The sequence below is a fragment of the Panulirus ornatus genome, chromosome 46, assembly GCF_036320965.1.
Source record: "Panulirus ornatus isolate Po-2019 chromosome 46, ASM3632096v1, whole genome shotgun sequence".
Classification (NCBI taxonomy): domain Eukaryota; kingdom Metazoa; phylum Arthropoda; class Malacostraca; order Decapoda; family Palinuridae; genus Panulirus; species Panulirus ornatus.
Genome location: NC_092269.1, coordinates 28,293,483 through 28,311,353, shown reverse-complemented (window position 1 = coordinate 28,311,353; position 17,871 = coordinate 28,293,483). Strand labels below are relative to the sequence as shown.

The following is a 17,871-nucleotide window of genomic DNA, read 5'->3' as shown; positions in this document are numbered from 1 at the left end:
AGCTTTTACTACCTCTTCTCTGTTTACCAAATCACACTCTTATCCCCTTTGCCTTTGTACAATGGCACTATCCAAGCATTCCGCCAGTCCTCAGGCACTCACCATGAGTCATACATACATTAAATAACCTTACCAACCTATCAACAATACAGTCACCACCTTTTTTAATAAATTCCACTGCAATACCATCCAAACCCGCTGCCTTGCCGGCTTTCATCTTCCTCAAAGCTTTTACTACCTCTTCTCTGTTTACCAAATCATTCTCCCTAGCCCTCTCACTTTGCACACCACTTGAACCAAAACACCCTATACCTGCCACTCTATCATCAAACACATTCAACAAACCTTCAAAATACTTACTCCATCTCCTTCTCACATCACCACTACTTGTTCCCATTTGTTCCTTTGCCTTACGCACTTTATTTACCTCCTTCCAAAACATCTTTTTATTCTCCCTAAAATTTTATGATACTCTCTCACCTCAACTCTCATTTGCCCTCTTTTTCACCTCTTGCACCTTTCTCTTGACTTCCAGCTTATTTCTTTTATACATCTCCCAGTCATTTGCATTATTTCCCAGCAAAAATCGTCCAAATGCCACTCTCTTCTCTTTCACTAATAATCTTACTTCTTCATCCCACCACTAACTACCCTTTCTAATCTGCCCACCTCCTACGCTTCTCATGCCACAAGCATCTTTTGCACAAGTCATTACTGCTTCCCTAAATATATCCCATTCCTCCCCCACTCCCCTTAAATCCTTTGTTCTCACCTTTTTCCATTCTGTACTCAGTCTCTCCTGGTACTTCCTCACACAAGTATCCTTCCCAAGCTCACTTACTTTCACCACTCTCTTCACCCCAACATTCTCTCTTCTTTTCTGAAAACCTGTACAAATCTTCACCTTCGCCTCCACAAGATAATGATCAGACATCCCTCCAGTTGCACCTCTCAGCACATTAACATCCAAAAGTCTCTCTTTCACGCGCCTATCAATTAACACGTAAACCAACAGCACTCTCTGGCCATCTCTCCTACTTACATATGTATACTTGTGTATATCACTCTTTTTAAACCAGGTATTCCCAACCACCAGTCCTTTTTCAGCACATAAATCTACAAGCTCTTCACCATTTCCTTCTACAACACTAAACACCACATGGACACCAATTCCCTCATCTGCCACATTACTCATCTTTGCATTCAAATCACCCATCACTATAACCTGGTCTCATGCATCATACTAACACACTCACTCAGCTGCTCCCAAAACACTTGCCTCTCATTATCTTTCTTCTCATGCCCAGGTGCATATGCACCAATAATCACCCATCTCTCTCCATCCACTTTCAGTTTCACCCATATCAATCTAGTTTACTTTCTTACACTCTATCACATACTCCCACCACTCCTGTTTCAAGAGTAGCGCTACTCCTTCCCTTGCTCTTGTCCTCTCACTAACCTCTGACTTTACTCCCTAGACATTCCCAAACTACTCTTTCCCTTTACCCTTGAGCTTCCTTTCCTCAAACATACTACCTATCTCTCCTTTTTTCTCATCTTGGTTACATCCACACACATTTAGACATACCAACCTGAGCCTTCAAGGAGGATGAGCACTCCCAACATGACCCCCTTCTTCTGTTTCCCCATTTAGAAAGTTAAAATACAAGGAGGGGAGGGTTTCAAGCCCCCCCGCTCCCGTCACCTTTAGTCGCCTTCTACAAGACGTGAGGAATGCGTGGGAAGTATTCTTTCTCCCATCCCCAGTAATCAGCACAGTAAACATGACACTGGTGCATTCCCAAGTTTGATTACCAAGAATGTAATCCCTGGTACAAAGAATTGTCTCACTGGAGAGCCATGCTGCTCGACAGAGTTGATGGGACTGTCAAAGTTGTCTTAGTTCCAATGTTGGGGTAATGGATAGGTTATCAATACCTGGTGTACAGTTCTATTCACAAAGCGACATTACTGACCACTCAAATTCTGCTGATCTTGCTGAAATGAGGGCCTTACCTGTGAGTAGCCCCATTGTCTCAAGGGAGACAGAGTTGCCTGGTGCATGAGGTAAGTGTTGTGTCAGATGTAACACAGTGAGCCAGGTGGATTGTTCTGTGTTGTAGATAACTCATGTGTATCAAGTTGGGTTGATTGGGATGATTTTGAGATAATGTCCTATATGGGGACTTTGAGTGAATTTTTCATGATGTCAAGGAGACAGCATCTAATGAGGCTGGAGGCTTTTGTAAACATTTTGATGAGCATCCTTATTTCACAGTCAATAAACCTTACTCCAATGGATCCAAAGTTACTGCTACAGCTTCTGAGTTTTCTTTCTGAAGTCCAGACGCATGAACCTCGGTGGACTGAATTCCAGAGATAAGTTCAGAGGGATGTGAACCCTTAGTTTCTCCTGAGATGTGTGTTATACCTGGTCTGGATGAGAGTTGTGCCACTTGAGACTGTTCTTTTCAAATCTATGGAGCTGTCTGTCCTCCTAAGCAGAGTGAAAGGTCATCTCCAAAGGTGTTGGGTGATCACATGAACTCAGGTCAGATGTGTTAACTCCCTAGTTCGAGTGTCTCATCTGTTTCGTACATAACCTTACAAAGGGAGGAGTAAGTAATCTCTCAGGTTGCTAAAAAGTCATGATAAGGCTATGTATATATGCCTGCTGCTATATTTGCAGCTTACTTGGCAGGATGTGCTTGTATTATGAGATCCACTGTTCAGCTGTTACCACAAGAGGTAGGTTATCCTATCAGATCCTTGATGCACACACCTGTGACAGTTGGTCCCACATTAGTGGTCCTCATCTTCTATATTCCAATAACAATTGTAGCTGTTAGAGACAAGAAAGTTACTTATACTTTCAGAGGCATCCTGCTTTATGTTAAACAAGAGCCTGACACAACTTAGATAACCTCTGGTCCTAGTTTAGGTGTGACATGGGATGATTAGCTACCCCTGGCAGACTGGAAAAAGTCTAGACTTTATATAACAGCTCCTGTAGCGAGAATACTTGCCTAGATTGGACCCATCTCCCAGCTACTTCCCTACCAAGGACTAAAATACCTTGTACTTCTCAGTGCTGGAGTCTATCTACTAGCGAGATCCCTCTATCATTCTCCAGGTGTGGGAATGGTGCACATGGAACAGTCCTACCGATGATGTTCCAGATGTTGTCAATGATGGGGGTAATGAATCCCAGCAGGGTGGCCCTAGTGACAGATAACAGGTAATCACTGCCCCAAAATAAGGCCAGCCCAGTCAAGACTCCTGCAGCCAGCTGTTCACCACCATGATAGCCCAGTTCTAGCAAAAACGTTAATGGTCCCTTGAGTATGGAAATTACTTAGACTGCTTCCCTATCTTGTCTGTATCAGTTTACAGACTTATGTTAGCTTGTTTACACTAGAGCAAAGGACCAAATTTTATAAATTTTCCCATTTACGGGGAAAGTGTTTTGACTCTCGCTCCCTCTCTCTTCCTCTCCTCTCAGTAAGGCAGTAAACCACTGGGTAGACCACGGTGACCTCTCACTGTTTTGACATCTGTCAGGGCCCTTCCCAGGTGACTTGTACCATGGGAGCCAGTATGCCACCTCCTCTCCCTATATCCCCCAATCCCTCCACTTTATCCTGGTTCCCAACTCCTTACAATCCTTCCTGTCTATCCATACCAGCCACAGGCTACACCTTCAGTCAGCTAGAAAAGGGCAGTTCTGAGGCTCTCGGTTCATAGGAAGTAAGCTCAGTGACTACCTGTGTTGTGAGTGAGTCTTATTTGTATGTTAATCTTAATTATATGTTACCAATATCTGTCTGTCAGCCCTTAGACCTGTATTTGGTGTTAGTTACTGAGCATTGTAGTTAAAAACCATAGACATATATCTGAATACCTATAACTCATTAATGTAAGATTAATCTTAGTTCAATATAGTATTTCAGTTCTACTGTGAGTTTTCATATCTGTGTTATTCATTAATGTCTATAACTCCTTTATTACCCCCTACAGGTTATGACACAGTGAATAAAAAATTACACAGGGTCTCCCTGGGAAGACATTCTCTAAGTCAGTTTCCCAAATGAATCTACAGTGCACTTAAGGGAACACAGAGATCTTTGGCCACTGGGCAATAATTAGCATTAATACAAGTCAACTGGGAGGTAAGTTTGAATGGAGAAAAAACTGGAGGAAGTGAAGTGTTTTAGATATCTGGGAGAGGATTTGGTAGTGGATGGAACCATGGAAGCGAAAGTGAATCATGGGGTGGGGGAGGGGGCGAAAGTTATGGGAGAGTTGAAGAATGTGTGGAAGTCGAGAACATTATCTCGGAAAGCAAAAATGGGTATGTTTGAAGGAATAGTGGTTCCAACAATGTTGTATGGTTGCGAGGCGTGGACCATGGATAGAGTTGTGCGCAGGAGGATGGATGTGCTGGAAATGAGATGTTTGAGGACAATGTGTGGTGTGAGGTGGTTTGATCGAGTAAGTAACGTAAGGGTAAGAGAGATGTGTGGAAATAAAAAGAGCGTGGTTGAGAGAGCAGAAGAGGGTGTTTTGAAATGGTTTGGGCACATGGAGAGAATGAGTGAGGAAAGATTGACCAAGAGGATATATGTGTCGGAGGTGGAGGGAACGAGGAGAAGAGGGAGACCAAATTGGAGGTGGAAAGATGGGAGTGAAAAAGATTTTGTGTGATCGGGGCCTGAACATGCAGGAGGGTGAAAGGAGGGCAAGGAATAGAGTGAATTGGAGCGATGTGGTATACCGGGGTTGACGTGCTGTCAGTGGATTGAATCAAGGCAGGTGAAGCGTCTGGGGTAAACCATGGAAAGCTGTGTAGGTATGTATATTTGCGTGTGTGGACGTATGTATATACATGTGTATGGGGGTGGGTTGGGCCATTTCTTTCGTCTGTTTCCTTGCGCTACCTCGCAAACGCGGGAGACAGCGGCAAGAAAAAAAAAAAAAAAAAAACTCTCTTACCCTTTCATTACTTACTCGATCAAACCACCTCACACATTTCAAAACACCCTCTTCTGCTCTCTCAACCACACTCTTTTTATTACTATACATCTCTCTTACCCTTTCATTACTTACTCCATCAAACAACCTCACACTACATATTGTCCTCAAACATCTCATTTCCAGCACATCCAACCTCCTCCGCACAACTCTATCTATAGCCCATGCCTCACAACCATAAATCATTGTTGGAACCACTATTCCTTCAAACATACCCATCCAGGATAACATTCTCGACTTCCACACATTTTTCAATGCTCCCAGAACTTTCGCCCCCTCCCCCACCCTATGATTCACTTCTGCTTCCATGGTTCCATCCGCTGCCAATTCCACTCCAAGATATCTAAAACAATGCACCTCCTCCAGTTTTTCTCCATTCAAACTTACCTCCCAACTGACTTGTCCCTCAACCCTATTAAACATAATAACCTTGCTCTTATCCACATTTACTCTCAGCTTTCTTCTTTCACAAACTTTACCAAACTGTCAACAGCTTCTGCAGTTTCTCACACGAATCAGACATCAGCACTGTATCATCAGCAAACAAGAACTGACTCACTTCCCAAGCTCTCATCCACAGCAGACTGCATACTTACCCCTCTTTCCAAAACTCTTGCATTCACCTCCCTAACAACCCCATCCATAAACAAATTAAACAACCATGGTGACATCACGTACCCCTGCCACAAACCAACATTCACTGAGAACCAATCACTTTCCTCTCTTCCTACACGTACACATGCCTTACATCCTCGATAAAAACTTTACACTGCTTCTAACTACTTACCTCACACACCATATATTCTTAATACCTTCCACAGAACATCTTTATTAACTCTATCATATGCCTTCTCCAGATCCATAAATGCTACATACATATCCATTTGCTTTTCTAAGTATTTCTCACATACATTTTTCAAAGCAAACACCTGATCCACAAATCCTCTACCACTTCTGAAACCACACTGCTCTTCCCCAATCTGATGCTCTGTACATGCCTTCACCCTCTCAATCAATACCCTCAAACATAATTTCCCAGAAATACTCAACAAACTTATATCTCTGTAGTTTGAGCACTCACTCTTATCCCCTTTGCCTTTGTACAATGGCACTATCCAAGCATTCTGCCAGTCCTCAGGCACTCACCATGAGTCATACATACATTAAATAACCTTACCAACCATTCAACAATACAGTCACCACCTTTTTTAATAAATTCCACTGCAATACCATCCAAACCCGCTACCTTGCCGGCTTTCATCTTCCTCAAAGCTTTTACTACCTCTTCTCTGTTTACCAAATCACACTCTTATCCCCTTTGCCTTTGTACAATGGCACTATCCAAGCATTCCGCCAGTCCTCAGGCTCTCACCATGAGTCATACATACATTAAATAACCTTACCAACCAATCAACAATACAGTCACCACCTTTTTTAATAAATTCCACTGCAATACCATCCAAACCTGCTGCCTTGCCAGCTTTCATCTTCCTCAAAGCTTTTACTACCTCTTCTCTGTTTACCAAATCACACTCTTATCCCCTTTGCCTTTGTACAATGGCACTATCCAAGCATTCCGCCAGTCCTCAGGCACTCACCATGAGTCATACATACATTAAATAACCTTACCAACCTATCAACAATACAGTCACCACCTTTTTTAATAAATTCCACTGCAATACCATCCAAACCCGCTGCCTTGCCGGCTTTCATCTTCCTCAAAGCTTTTACTACCTCTTCTCTGTTTACCAAATCATTCTCCCTAGCCCTCTCACTTTGCACACCACTTGAACCAAAACACCCTATACCTGCCACTCTATCATCAAACACATTCAACAAACCTTCAAAATACTTACTCCATCTCCTTCTCACATCACCACTACTTGTTCCCATTTGTTCCTTGCCTTACGCACTTTATTTACCTCCTTCCAAAACATCTTTTTATTCTCCCTAAAATTTTATGATACTCTCTCACCTCAACTCTCATTTGCCCTCTTTTTCACCTCTTGCACCTTTCTCTTGACTTCCAGCTTATTTCTTTTATACATCTCCCAGTCATTTGCATTATTTCCCAGCAAAAATCGTCCAAATGCCACTCTCTTCTCTTTCACTAATAATCTTACTTCTTCATCCCACCACTAACTACCCTTTCTAATCTGCCCACCTCCTACGCTTCTCATGCCACAAGCATCTTTTGCACAAGTCATTACTGCTTCCCTAAATATATCCCATTCCTCCCCCACTCCCCTTAAATCCTTTGTTCTCACCTTTTTCCATTCTGTACTCAGTCTCTCCTGGTACTTCCTCACACAAGTATCCTTCCCAAGCTCACTTACTTTCACCACTCTCTTCACCCCAACATTCTCTCTTCTTTTCTGAAAACCTGTACAAATCTTCACCTTCGCCTCCACAAGATAATGATCAGACATCCCTCCAGTTGCACCTCTCAGCACATTAACATCCAAAAGTCTCTCTTTCACGCGCCTATCAATTAACACGTAAACCAACAGCGCTCTCTGGCCATCTCTCCTACTTACATATGTATACTTGTGTATATCACTCTTTTTAAACCAGGTATTCCCAATCACCAGTCCTTTTTCAGCACATAAATCTACAAGCTCTTCACCATTTCCTTCTACAACACTAAACACCACATAGACACCAATTCCCTCATCTGCAACATTACTCATCTTTGCATTCAAATCACCCATCACTATAACCTGGTCTCATGCATCATACTAACACACTCACTCAGCTGCTCCCAAAACACTTGCCTCTCATTATCTTTCTTCTCATGCCCAGGTGCATATGCACCATTAATCACCCATCTCTCTCCATCCACTTTCAGTTTCACCCATATCAATCTAGTTTACTTTCTTACACTCTATCACATACTCCCACCACTCCTGTTTCAAGAGTAGCGCTACTCCTTCCCTTGCTCTTGTCCTCTCACTAACCTCTGACTTTACTCCCTAGACATTCCCAAACTACTCTTTCCCTTTACCCTTGAGCTTCCTTTCCTCAAACATACTACCTATCTCTCCTTTTTTCTCATCTTGGTTACATCCACACACATTTAGATATACCAACCTGAGCCTTCAAGGAGGATGAGCACTCCCAACATGACCCCCTTCTTCTGTTTCCCCATTTAGAAAGTTAAAATACAAGGAGGGGAGGGTTTCAAGCCCCCCGCTCCCGTCACCTTTAGTCGCCTTCTACAAGACGTGAGGAATGCGTGGGAAGTATTCTTTCTCCCATCCCCAGTAATCAGCACAGTAAACATGACACTGGTGCATTCCCAAGTTTGATTACCAAGAATGTAATCCCTGGTACAGAGAATTGTCTCACTGGAGAGCCATGCTGCTCGACAGAGTTGATGGGACTGTCAAAGTTGTCTTAGTTCCAATGTTGGGGTAATGGATAGGTTATCAATACCTGGTGTACAGTTCTATTCACAAAGCGACATTACTGACCACTCAAATTCTGCTGATCTTGCTGAAATGAGGGCCTTACCTGTGAGTAGCCCCATTGTCTCAAGGGAGACAGAGTTGCCTGGTGCATGAGGTAAGTGTTGTGTCAGATGTAACACAGTGAGCCAGGTGGATTGTTCTGTGTTGTAGATAACTCATGTGTATCAAGTTGGGATGATTGGGATGATTTTGAGATAATGTCCTATATGGGGACTTTGAGTGAATTTTTCATGATGTCAAGGAGACAGCATCTAATGAGGCTGGAGGCTTTTGTAAACATTTTGATGAGCATCCTTATTTCACAGTCAATAAACCTTACTCCAATGGATCCAAAGTTACTGCTACAGCTTCTGAGTTTTCTTTCTGAAGTCCAGACGCATGAACCTCGGTGGACTGAATTCCAGAGATAAGTTCAGAGGGATGTAAACCCTTAGTTTCTCCTGAGATGTGTGTTATACCTGGTCTGGATGAGAGTTGTGCCACTTGAGACTGTTCTTTTCAAATCTATGGAGCTGTCTGTCCTCCTAAGCAGAGTGAAAGGTCATCTCCAAAGGTGTTGGGTGATCACATGAACTCAGGTCAGATGTGTTAACTCCCTAGTTCGAGTGTCTCATCTGTTTCGTACATAACCTTACAAAGGGAGGAGTAAGTAATCTCTCAGGTTGCTAAAAAGTCATGATAAGGCTATGTATATATGCCTGCTGCTATATTTGCAGCTTACTTGGCAGGGATGTGCTTGTATTATGAGATCCACTGTTCAGCTGTTACCACAAGAGGTAGGTTATCCTATCAGATCCTTGATGCACACACCTGTGACAGTTGGTCCCACATTAGTGGTCCTCATCTTCTATATTCCAATAACAATTGTAGCTGTTAGAGACAAGAAAGTTACTTATACTTTCAGAGGCATCCTGCTTTATGTTAAACAAGAGCCTGACACAACTTAGATAACCTCTGGTCCTAGTTTAGGTGTGACATGGGATGATTAGCTACCCCTGGCAGACTGGAAAAAGTCTAGACTTTATATAACAGCTCCTGTAGCGAGAATACTTGCCTAGATTGGACCCATCTCCCAGCTACTTCCCTACCAAGGACTAAAATACCTTGTACTTCTCAGTGCTGGAGTCTATCTACTAGCGAGATCCCTCTATCATTCTCCAGGTGTGGGAATGGTGCACATGGAACAGTCCTACCGATGATGTTCCAGATGTTGTCAATGATGGGGGTAATGAATCCCAGCAGGGTGGCCCTAGTGACAGATAACAGGTAATCACTGCCCCAAAATAAGGCCAGCCCAGTCAAGACTCCTGCAGCCAGCTGTTCACCACCATGATAGCCCAGTTCTAGCAAAAACGTTAATGGTCCCTTGAGTATGGAAATTACTTAGACTGCTTCCCTATCTTGTCTGTATCAGTTTACAGACTTATGTTAGCTTGTTTACACTAGAGCAAAGGACCAAATTTTATAAATTTTCCCATTTACGGGGAAAGTGTTTTGACTCTCGCTCCCTCTCTCTTCCTCTCCTCTCAGTAAGGACAGTAAACCACTGGGTAGACCACGGTGACCTCTCACTGTTTTGACATCTGTCAGGGCCCTTCCCAGGTGACTTGTACCATGGGAGCCAGTATGCCACCTCCTCTCCCTATATCCTCCAATCCCTCCACTTTATCCTGGTTCCCAACTCCTTACAATCCTTCCTGTCTATCCATACCAGCCACAGGCTACACCTTCAGTCAGCTAGAAAAGGGCAGTTCTGAGGCTCTCGGTTCATAGGAAGTAAGCTCAGTGACTACCTGTGTTGTGAGTGAGTCTTATTTGTATGTTAATCTTAATTATATGTTACCAATATCTGTCTGTCAGCCCTTAGACCTGTATTTGGTGTTAGTTACTGAGCATTGTAGTTAAAAACCATAGACATATATCTGAATACCTATAACTCATTAATGTAAGATCAATCTTAGTTCAATATAGTATTTCAGTTCTACTGTGAGTTTTCATATCTGTGTTATTCATTAATGTCTATAACTCCTTTATTACCCCCTACAGGTTATGACACAGTGAATAAAAAATTACACAGGGTCTCCCTGGGAAGACATTCTCTAAGTCAGTTTCCCAAATGAATCTACAGTGCACTTAAGGGAACACAGAGATCTTTGGCCACTGGGCAATAATTAGCATTAATACAAGTCAACTGGGAGGTAAGTTTGAATGGAGAAAAAACTGGAGGAAGTGAAGTGTTTTAGATATCTGGGAGAGGATTTGGTAGTGGATGGAACCATGGAAGCGAAAGTGAATCATGGGGTGGGGGAGGGGGCGAAAGTTATGGGAGAGTTGAAAAGTGTGTGGAAGTCGAGAACATTATCTCGGAAAGCAAAAATGGGTATGTTTGAAGGAATAGTGGTTCCGACAATGTTATATGGTTGCGAGGCTTGGGCTATAGATAGAGTTTTGAGGAGTCGGGTGGATGTGCTGGATATGAGATGTTTGAGGACAATATGTGGTGTGAGGTGGTTTGATCGAGTAAGTAATAGTAGGGTAAGAGAGATGTGTGGAAATAAAAAGAGTGAGGTTGAGAGAGCACAAGAAGGTGTTTTGAAGTGGTTTGGTCACATGGAGAGAATGAGTGAGGATAGATTGACCAAGTGGATATATGTGTCAGAGGTGGAGGGAACGAGGAGAAGTGGGAGACCAAATTGGAGGTGGAAAGATGGAGTGAAAAAGATTTTGAGTGATCGGGGCTTGAACATGCAGGAGGGTGAAAGGTGTGCAAGTAATAGAGTGAATTGGAACAATGTGGTATACCGGGGTCGATGTGCTGTCAATGGATTGAACCAGGGCATGTGAAGCGTCTGGGGTAAACCACAGAAAGTTCTGTGGGGCCTAGATGTGGAAAGGGAGATGTGGTTTCGGTGCATTATACATGACAGTTAAAGACTGAGTGTGAACAAATGTGGCCTTTGTTGTCTTTTCCTAGCGCTACGTTGCGCACATGTGGGGGGTGGGGCTTGGTATTTCATATGTGGCGGGGTGGAGATGGAAATGAATAAAGGCAGACAGTATGAATTATGTACATGTGTATATATGTATATGTCTGTGTGAGTATATATATATGTATACGTTGAGATGTATAGGTATGTATATTTGCGTGTGTGGACGTGTATGGATGTACGTATGTATGTGGGTGGGTTGGGCCATTCTTTCGTCTGTTTCCTTGCGCTACCTCGCTAACGCGGAAGACAGCAACAAAGTAAAATAAACAAATAAATATACTTTGCATACAGAAGAAAAGATTCACTAAGATTCCACAAGAGTACAAATCCATGTTCTATCACTTGGACTTCCTCGGGGTAATCACCCTATGATTCAGTTCCAACAGCGTATTTATCATAAATACACAGCCGAGGTTATGGGAACTGATTTATTTATTTTTTTATCTTGCTTTGTCGCTGTCTCCCGCGTTTGCGAGGTAGCGCAAGGAAACAGACGAAAAAAATGGCCCAACCCACCCCCATACACAATGTATATACATACACGTCCACACACGCAAATATACATACCTATACATCTCAATGTACACATATATGTACACACACAGACACATACATATATACCCATGCACACAATTCACACTGTCTGCCTTTACTCATTCCCATCGCCACCTCACCACACATGGAATACCATCCCCCTCCCCCCTCATGTGTGCGAGGTAGCACTAGGAAAAGACAACAAAGGCCCCATTCGTTCACACTCAGTCTCTAGCTGTCATGCAATAATGCCCGAAATCACAGCTCCCTTTCCACATCCAGGCCCCACACAACTTTCCATGGTTTACCCCAGATGCTTCACATGCCCTGATTCAATCCACTGACAGTACGTCAACCCCGGTATACCACATCAATCCAATTTACTCTATTCCTTGCCCTCCTTTCACCCTCCTGCATGTTCAGGCCCTGATCACACAAAATCTTTTTCACTCCATCTTTCCACCTCCAATTTGGTCTCCCACTTCTCCTCATTCCCTCCACCTCCGACACATATATCCTCTTGGTCAATCTTTCCTCACTCATTCTCTCCATGTGCCCAAACCATTTCAAAACACCCTCTTCTGCTCTCTCAACCACGCTCTTTTTATTTCCACACATCTCTCTTACCCTTACATTACTTACTCGATCAAACCACCTCACACCACACATTGTCCTCAAACATCTCATTTCCAGCACATCCACCCTCCTGCGCACAACTCTATCCATAGCCCATGCCTCGCAACCATACAACATTGTTGGAACCACTATTCCTTCAAACATACCCATTTTTGCTTTCCGAGATAATGTTCTCGACTTCCACACATTCTTCAAGGCTCCCAGGATTTTCGCCCCCTCCCCACCCTATGGGAACTGATACCTTCACATTTATTTTTCACTTCTTCCAAGAACAAAGAGTAATGTGATAAATAGCACACTAGTAAAACCTTGGGTTTCCATGTACTAAAGGCAATTATATCCTTGTTGAGATTCTACATAATTGCAAACCCATGAGGTACTCCAAGGGTTCGTTCAAGGTAATCTTTCAGTTTTGTTCTCCTTGTGTACCATCAGTATACAAGTCAGAAAAAAGAACCTTAAACCTCAGGGTCTGTCTTCACTCTCTTGCTCATGATACAGGGTTAAAAGATGATCTCAACTTTAAAGTCAAGCAGTACACCAGCAACAATTTGGGTTCTATAAATCGATGACAATCAAACCCAAAGAGATACCATAAAGGAAAAATCTCAGAAGATTATTACACAAAAAGAATATCTACTACTAACTCAAGGTATACACCAGTCAACACAGTTCCCCTAATGCATCATAAGTACATTAATTGAGCTCAGAAACTTAGACCTCCAGCTTTATCTTCACTTCCTCTTCACGGTTATAATGTATCCTTGACAAAATCAGTCAAGTAGTTACAACAATAACAACAAAATGAGCAATGTGATATCATGCATAATTTTGAAAAGAACTATTGTACCCTTATTCACTACTAAATTTGAAGAAACTATTATCAGACTTTCAATATAAAATATTATACTATATCAGTTATTTGAAGACACTGTATATGTGGATTTTCTTTCTTACAATCTAAAAAACACAAATTTGTCATTGTGTTCGCTTTTGGCATATCAAGAGATGAATATAAACCTCTTTTTTATGATCCTATTCACAAAAAGCTGATGTCAAAATTATCATGCAGGTTATGTAAATGACATGTGGAAACATTATATGAAACCATAACCCACAGGTATAATCAAAATAAAGTTGCAGAGGGAGTGCATCAAATTCCTTAGCCAGAGCCCTTCTTGGATTTGGCTTACAGGCTATCAGGCCTTAGGAAAAAAAAATGAACATGTAACAACAGTACACTTATGAAGTGAATAAGCCCAGACAAAAACACAATAATCAGAATGAATTCCAAACTCTGCATAGGTCTTTTTTTTTAAGTCTCAAGAATTACATTTGATGGTTAAAGGCAAACATAGTCTTTTTATATGCATTTGCTTCTGCAACTGTAGCTAAGCATCCTTATGAACAAATGACCAACCAGCCTTATTTGCAAACATCTCCCCTGTTGTCATGCAAAATGTCCACCATCTACAACCTAAACCCTCACTACTAGCCTGTGGTTTACTATGGTTTACAATGACTGCTTCATTTTGAATATTTCCTTAAAACAAAAGCTCAAATATTCCTTACCATACTCTCCACATGATTCAAAAGGTATGTCCAGCCATTGAAGTCATAAGGGTTCTCTCTTACAAACTGCCAGTACTGATGTAAAACTGACCAAGCTGTCTCTACTTGAACTTGCCTCTCCTTTTCTTTCTGTTCTTCCTCCTTTATTCTTTCCTCCTCCTCTTTCTTTTGTTCTTCACAAGTTTTGTAGCCAACAGTGATTTTGGCAACTTGGGATGCTGACAGTTTCTCAGCAACTTTTTTGTCAGATTCTTCCTTTCCCAACAGTTCGCCATAATATCGTTCAGTTTCCAACTCCAGTTCTGCAGGATCAGCCGATGCTGAAGTTTGTGATTGTGCTAAGCCTGGTTGACCACTGCAATTTCCCTCATCAGGTTTTTTATTGTTTTGCTGCTTGTCATTATAACATCTACTGGCTTCTTGAGTATCACTGGATAAACTATCATTCATCTGCTTTGGATCATGATTGCTATCATTTGACAGTTTATTAGAACTGACACTTTCCACATATGTAGGATTATGTCCACTAGGGACCTCTTGTTGATAATTTACAGCTTCAGTACATTCCCCAGAATTAGTATACTGAGGCACAGTTACAGCTGTCAAATTATTATGTGCATTTTCGTGTCTATCACCTACAGTCTTTCCCTCCCATCCTAGTCTCCCTACTTCCTTTCTATCTTCTCCACTAATATTTGACATATCTGCTCCTGCACTGTGTACCCTTTCCACTTCCCTTTCCTGTGCAGCTTCTTTTTCCCAAGTTGCATCACCTGCTCTGGAGCCTTTGTTCATGACGAAAGATCTTTCAAGGTGAGGAATGCCGCTCAAAACCAACGGAGGTTCAGCCTGTACCACTTTTCTTCCTTGTGCTCCTCTCCCTCCTTGTCTGGCCTTCCTATTGCGGCCCCAGTTGCCACGAGGGTTGGATGGAGGAGCACACTCTTGTTCACGGCGGCTACCTTGGTAATCCTGGTAGCCCAAGTTTGAGTGGGGATTTCTGTAGCTTGAACCATCTTGTCTGTTCTCCCGGTACCCTGCATTTGTGTGAAGATCTCTGTAACCTGGATCATCCTGTCTATTTTCCAGGTAGCCTGTACCTATAAGATGGTCTCTATAGCCTACAATGTCTTGCCTATTCTCCTGGTAACCCATGTTCATGTGAGGTTCTCTATAGTTTGGTACATCTTGTCTGTTCTCCCAATGGCTCTTATTCAAGTGGGAATCTCTATAGCTTGAAGATTCTTGTCTGCTCTTCCTGAAAAAATAAAATAGGAAAGTCAAAAAAGTATTCAAATTGTGAATATCAAAGCTACTTCAAAAGCTTCTGTGACTCACCAGTAGTCTATGATTCAGTAATGAATTATCAAAGCAAAAAAAAAGTTGACTTATTGTTCTCAGAGAAATAGCTTTACAGTCAGCTGTCTTCTCTTACAATATGGTAAAACATCTGTCATCACAATTAAAATGTATGCAACAGTACAACCCAACTTATATTAATGACAAGAGTTGAACAATAGTGCAAATCTATTCAGAGAAAGGGGTCATATTATTCATCCAAAAACAATTGTGTACAAAACACTGACATGTGAACATACAAATAGTGACATAAAAGGCCATAATGAGGCTACATAGAAATATCTAAACACAAAGGCCATGAAAATATGATTAATATGAAGGTTATGTAAAAGTATGTTGCAACTAGTGAAAGTACACTGCTCTACACAACCATCTCGTATGATCTATATATCTAGCACAACTGTAAAACAAGTTTGAATCTATTCATATCCCATGACATAAAAGCTGAGTGATAGAGAGTCAGATACTGTCATTAAAGGAAAGAACTAATGAGTGACAGTGACATTTTTTTCTTAACATGAGTGTGTGTATCACAGCCCTTGGCAACATACGGTTACCACAGCACACTGATGGTGCACTTTTGAAAAAGTTATGTTTAAAATGACAATTAATCACATCCCATAAGGAAAAGGTAAACTGACAGTATTCACATCCTGCATGTTACATGCTAAACTGAAACTTAAGAAGCTGGTGACAAAGTCTGGGAGTGTGTGCAAAAGAAAACTGAAAGTAAATGTGACCAAAAGTATGGTAATGAGGTGCAGCAAAGGGGAGAGAATAGTTTGAAGGCAACTTTCACCCTTTAACATCCAAACATATCCTTTCCTAAACATATGAGGTTTTTGTATCCTTACAGATGTTTTAATGTCCAAACATCTATTTTTTCTACCTTGCAAATTCACACAATGATAATCAGTTTGCTAATGATCCTTTATAAACAAATTATTACTTCTATATACTTTATCACAAACTTTAGCAGTAACATCTGCAGCACTGATATGTGACCCACTCCTTACCCCTACCTAGTATATAGACTTGGAAATGCGACAAAATTCTAAAGACAGACATACGTCTGCAGATGTTGATGGACTCACAAAGATGCACGTCTTTAAGTGATAATGGACTCACAATGTCATTAAAAGTTAAATAGAATGAATCTGAAAGAAGTGAAGCACTTGAAGTACCCAGAATAGGATGTGGTAGAAAATGCTACCAAAGGACATAAATGAATCTCAGGGTGGGAGAAAGGGGTTTTAAGATCCTGGGTGCATCACATAGCTTGTGAAAGGAAAAATCAGTGTTCATATTGGCAAAGACAGCTATGTTTCACAATAAAATAGTTTAGACAGCTGTATGGATGAGGGTCTTGGGCCTTAAGTGCAAAAGAAAGAAAAGGGTAGATGTCTCTATTGCAGAGAGGTGTAGCAGCTATAGCAGTCTGATTAAAAGGCACAGCCAATGTGTGTTGAAAAAGTTCATACATATGGAGAAGATGAGAGAAAGACTTACAAGGATCTATGTCATAAGCAGTGGGAGGAGGGTGAAGAGGGGAGAGGTACCTGGAAGATGGAAGAAAGGCATGAAGAAAGTTTTGGGGCACTTAGGAACTGGGGCATTGGGGCCTGAAAACATGGGGAGGCACAAGGTATGCAGTGAATGGAATGAGCTGAAATAAAGTAGTATATGGGGGACTTGTTGCCCAAGGCTGAACAAAGGCATATTTGGTGCTCAATGTAAACAGTGAAGCAGTCAGTAGAGTTTGGTTGCGGATGGAAATCTTGGTTTCTGAACGCTATACATGACTGCCACAGACTACCAAAGTGCTATCTCTCTAAAGTGGGTGAGACCATTGGGTATTAGAAAATATAAACAAAAATACACACCTGACTGCCACTATGCATTACAATCATATCTAAACCTAGGGGTCACAAGAAAAATCATCCCTCAAACATTTTGCCAACGCTTCAGAGGTTTTCCCTCTGTCTTACCAAAATGGATCCTCTTCATAGTGTGGAATTCTCCTAGCTGAGAGCTGTGTATCAAACTCCTCTCTGTGAGCCAAAGAATGTCCAGGCCCCGGCCTAGACAAACTCTGCTTAACACTATTTTCAACATCTGTCAAAGGAAATCAAAAGCACTGAATTAGTATTTTCATTGTTTCACATTTGTTCAAAATATCAGGGAGTGACTGAATCAATTTTGGCTATTCTCTGGAGTCCAGCCAATAATGTGTGTATGGAATATCCTGGAAGGCATGGTCACCAATCTATTCTCAA

At 41.7% G+C, this 17,871-nt stretch overlaps 1 protein-coding gene across 1 annotated transcript in view; it reads right to left on the bottom strand.

Annotated features, from left to right (window-relative positions):
- The window catches only part of LOC139763342 (uncharacterized), a 305,437-nt gene that overhangs the window by 242,940 nt on the left and 44,626 nt on the right, over window positions 1-17,871 (bottom strand). Inside the window, exons 2-3 of the mRNA XM_071689364.1 lie at window positions 17,584-17,710; window positions 14,237-15,494 (exon numbers count right to left, since the gene is read on the bottom strand). Of these exons, the coding sequence (XP_071545465.1) occupies window positions 14,237-15,494; window positions 17,584-17,710 (1,385 nt within the window). The remainder of the gene's footprint in view (window positions 1-14,236; window positions 15,495-17,583; window positions 17,711-17,871) is intronic.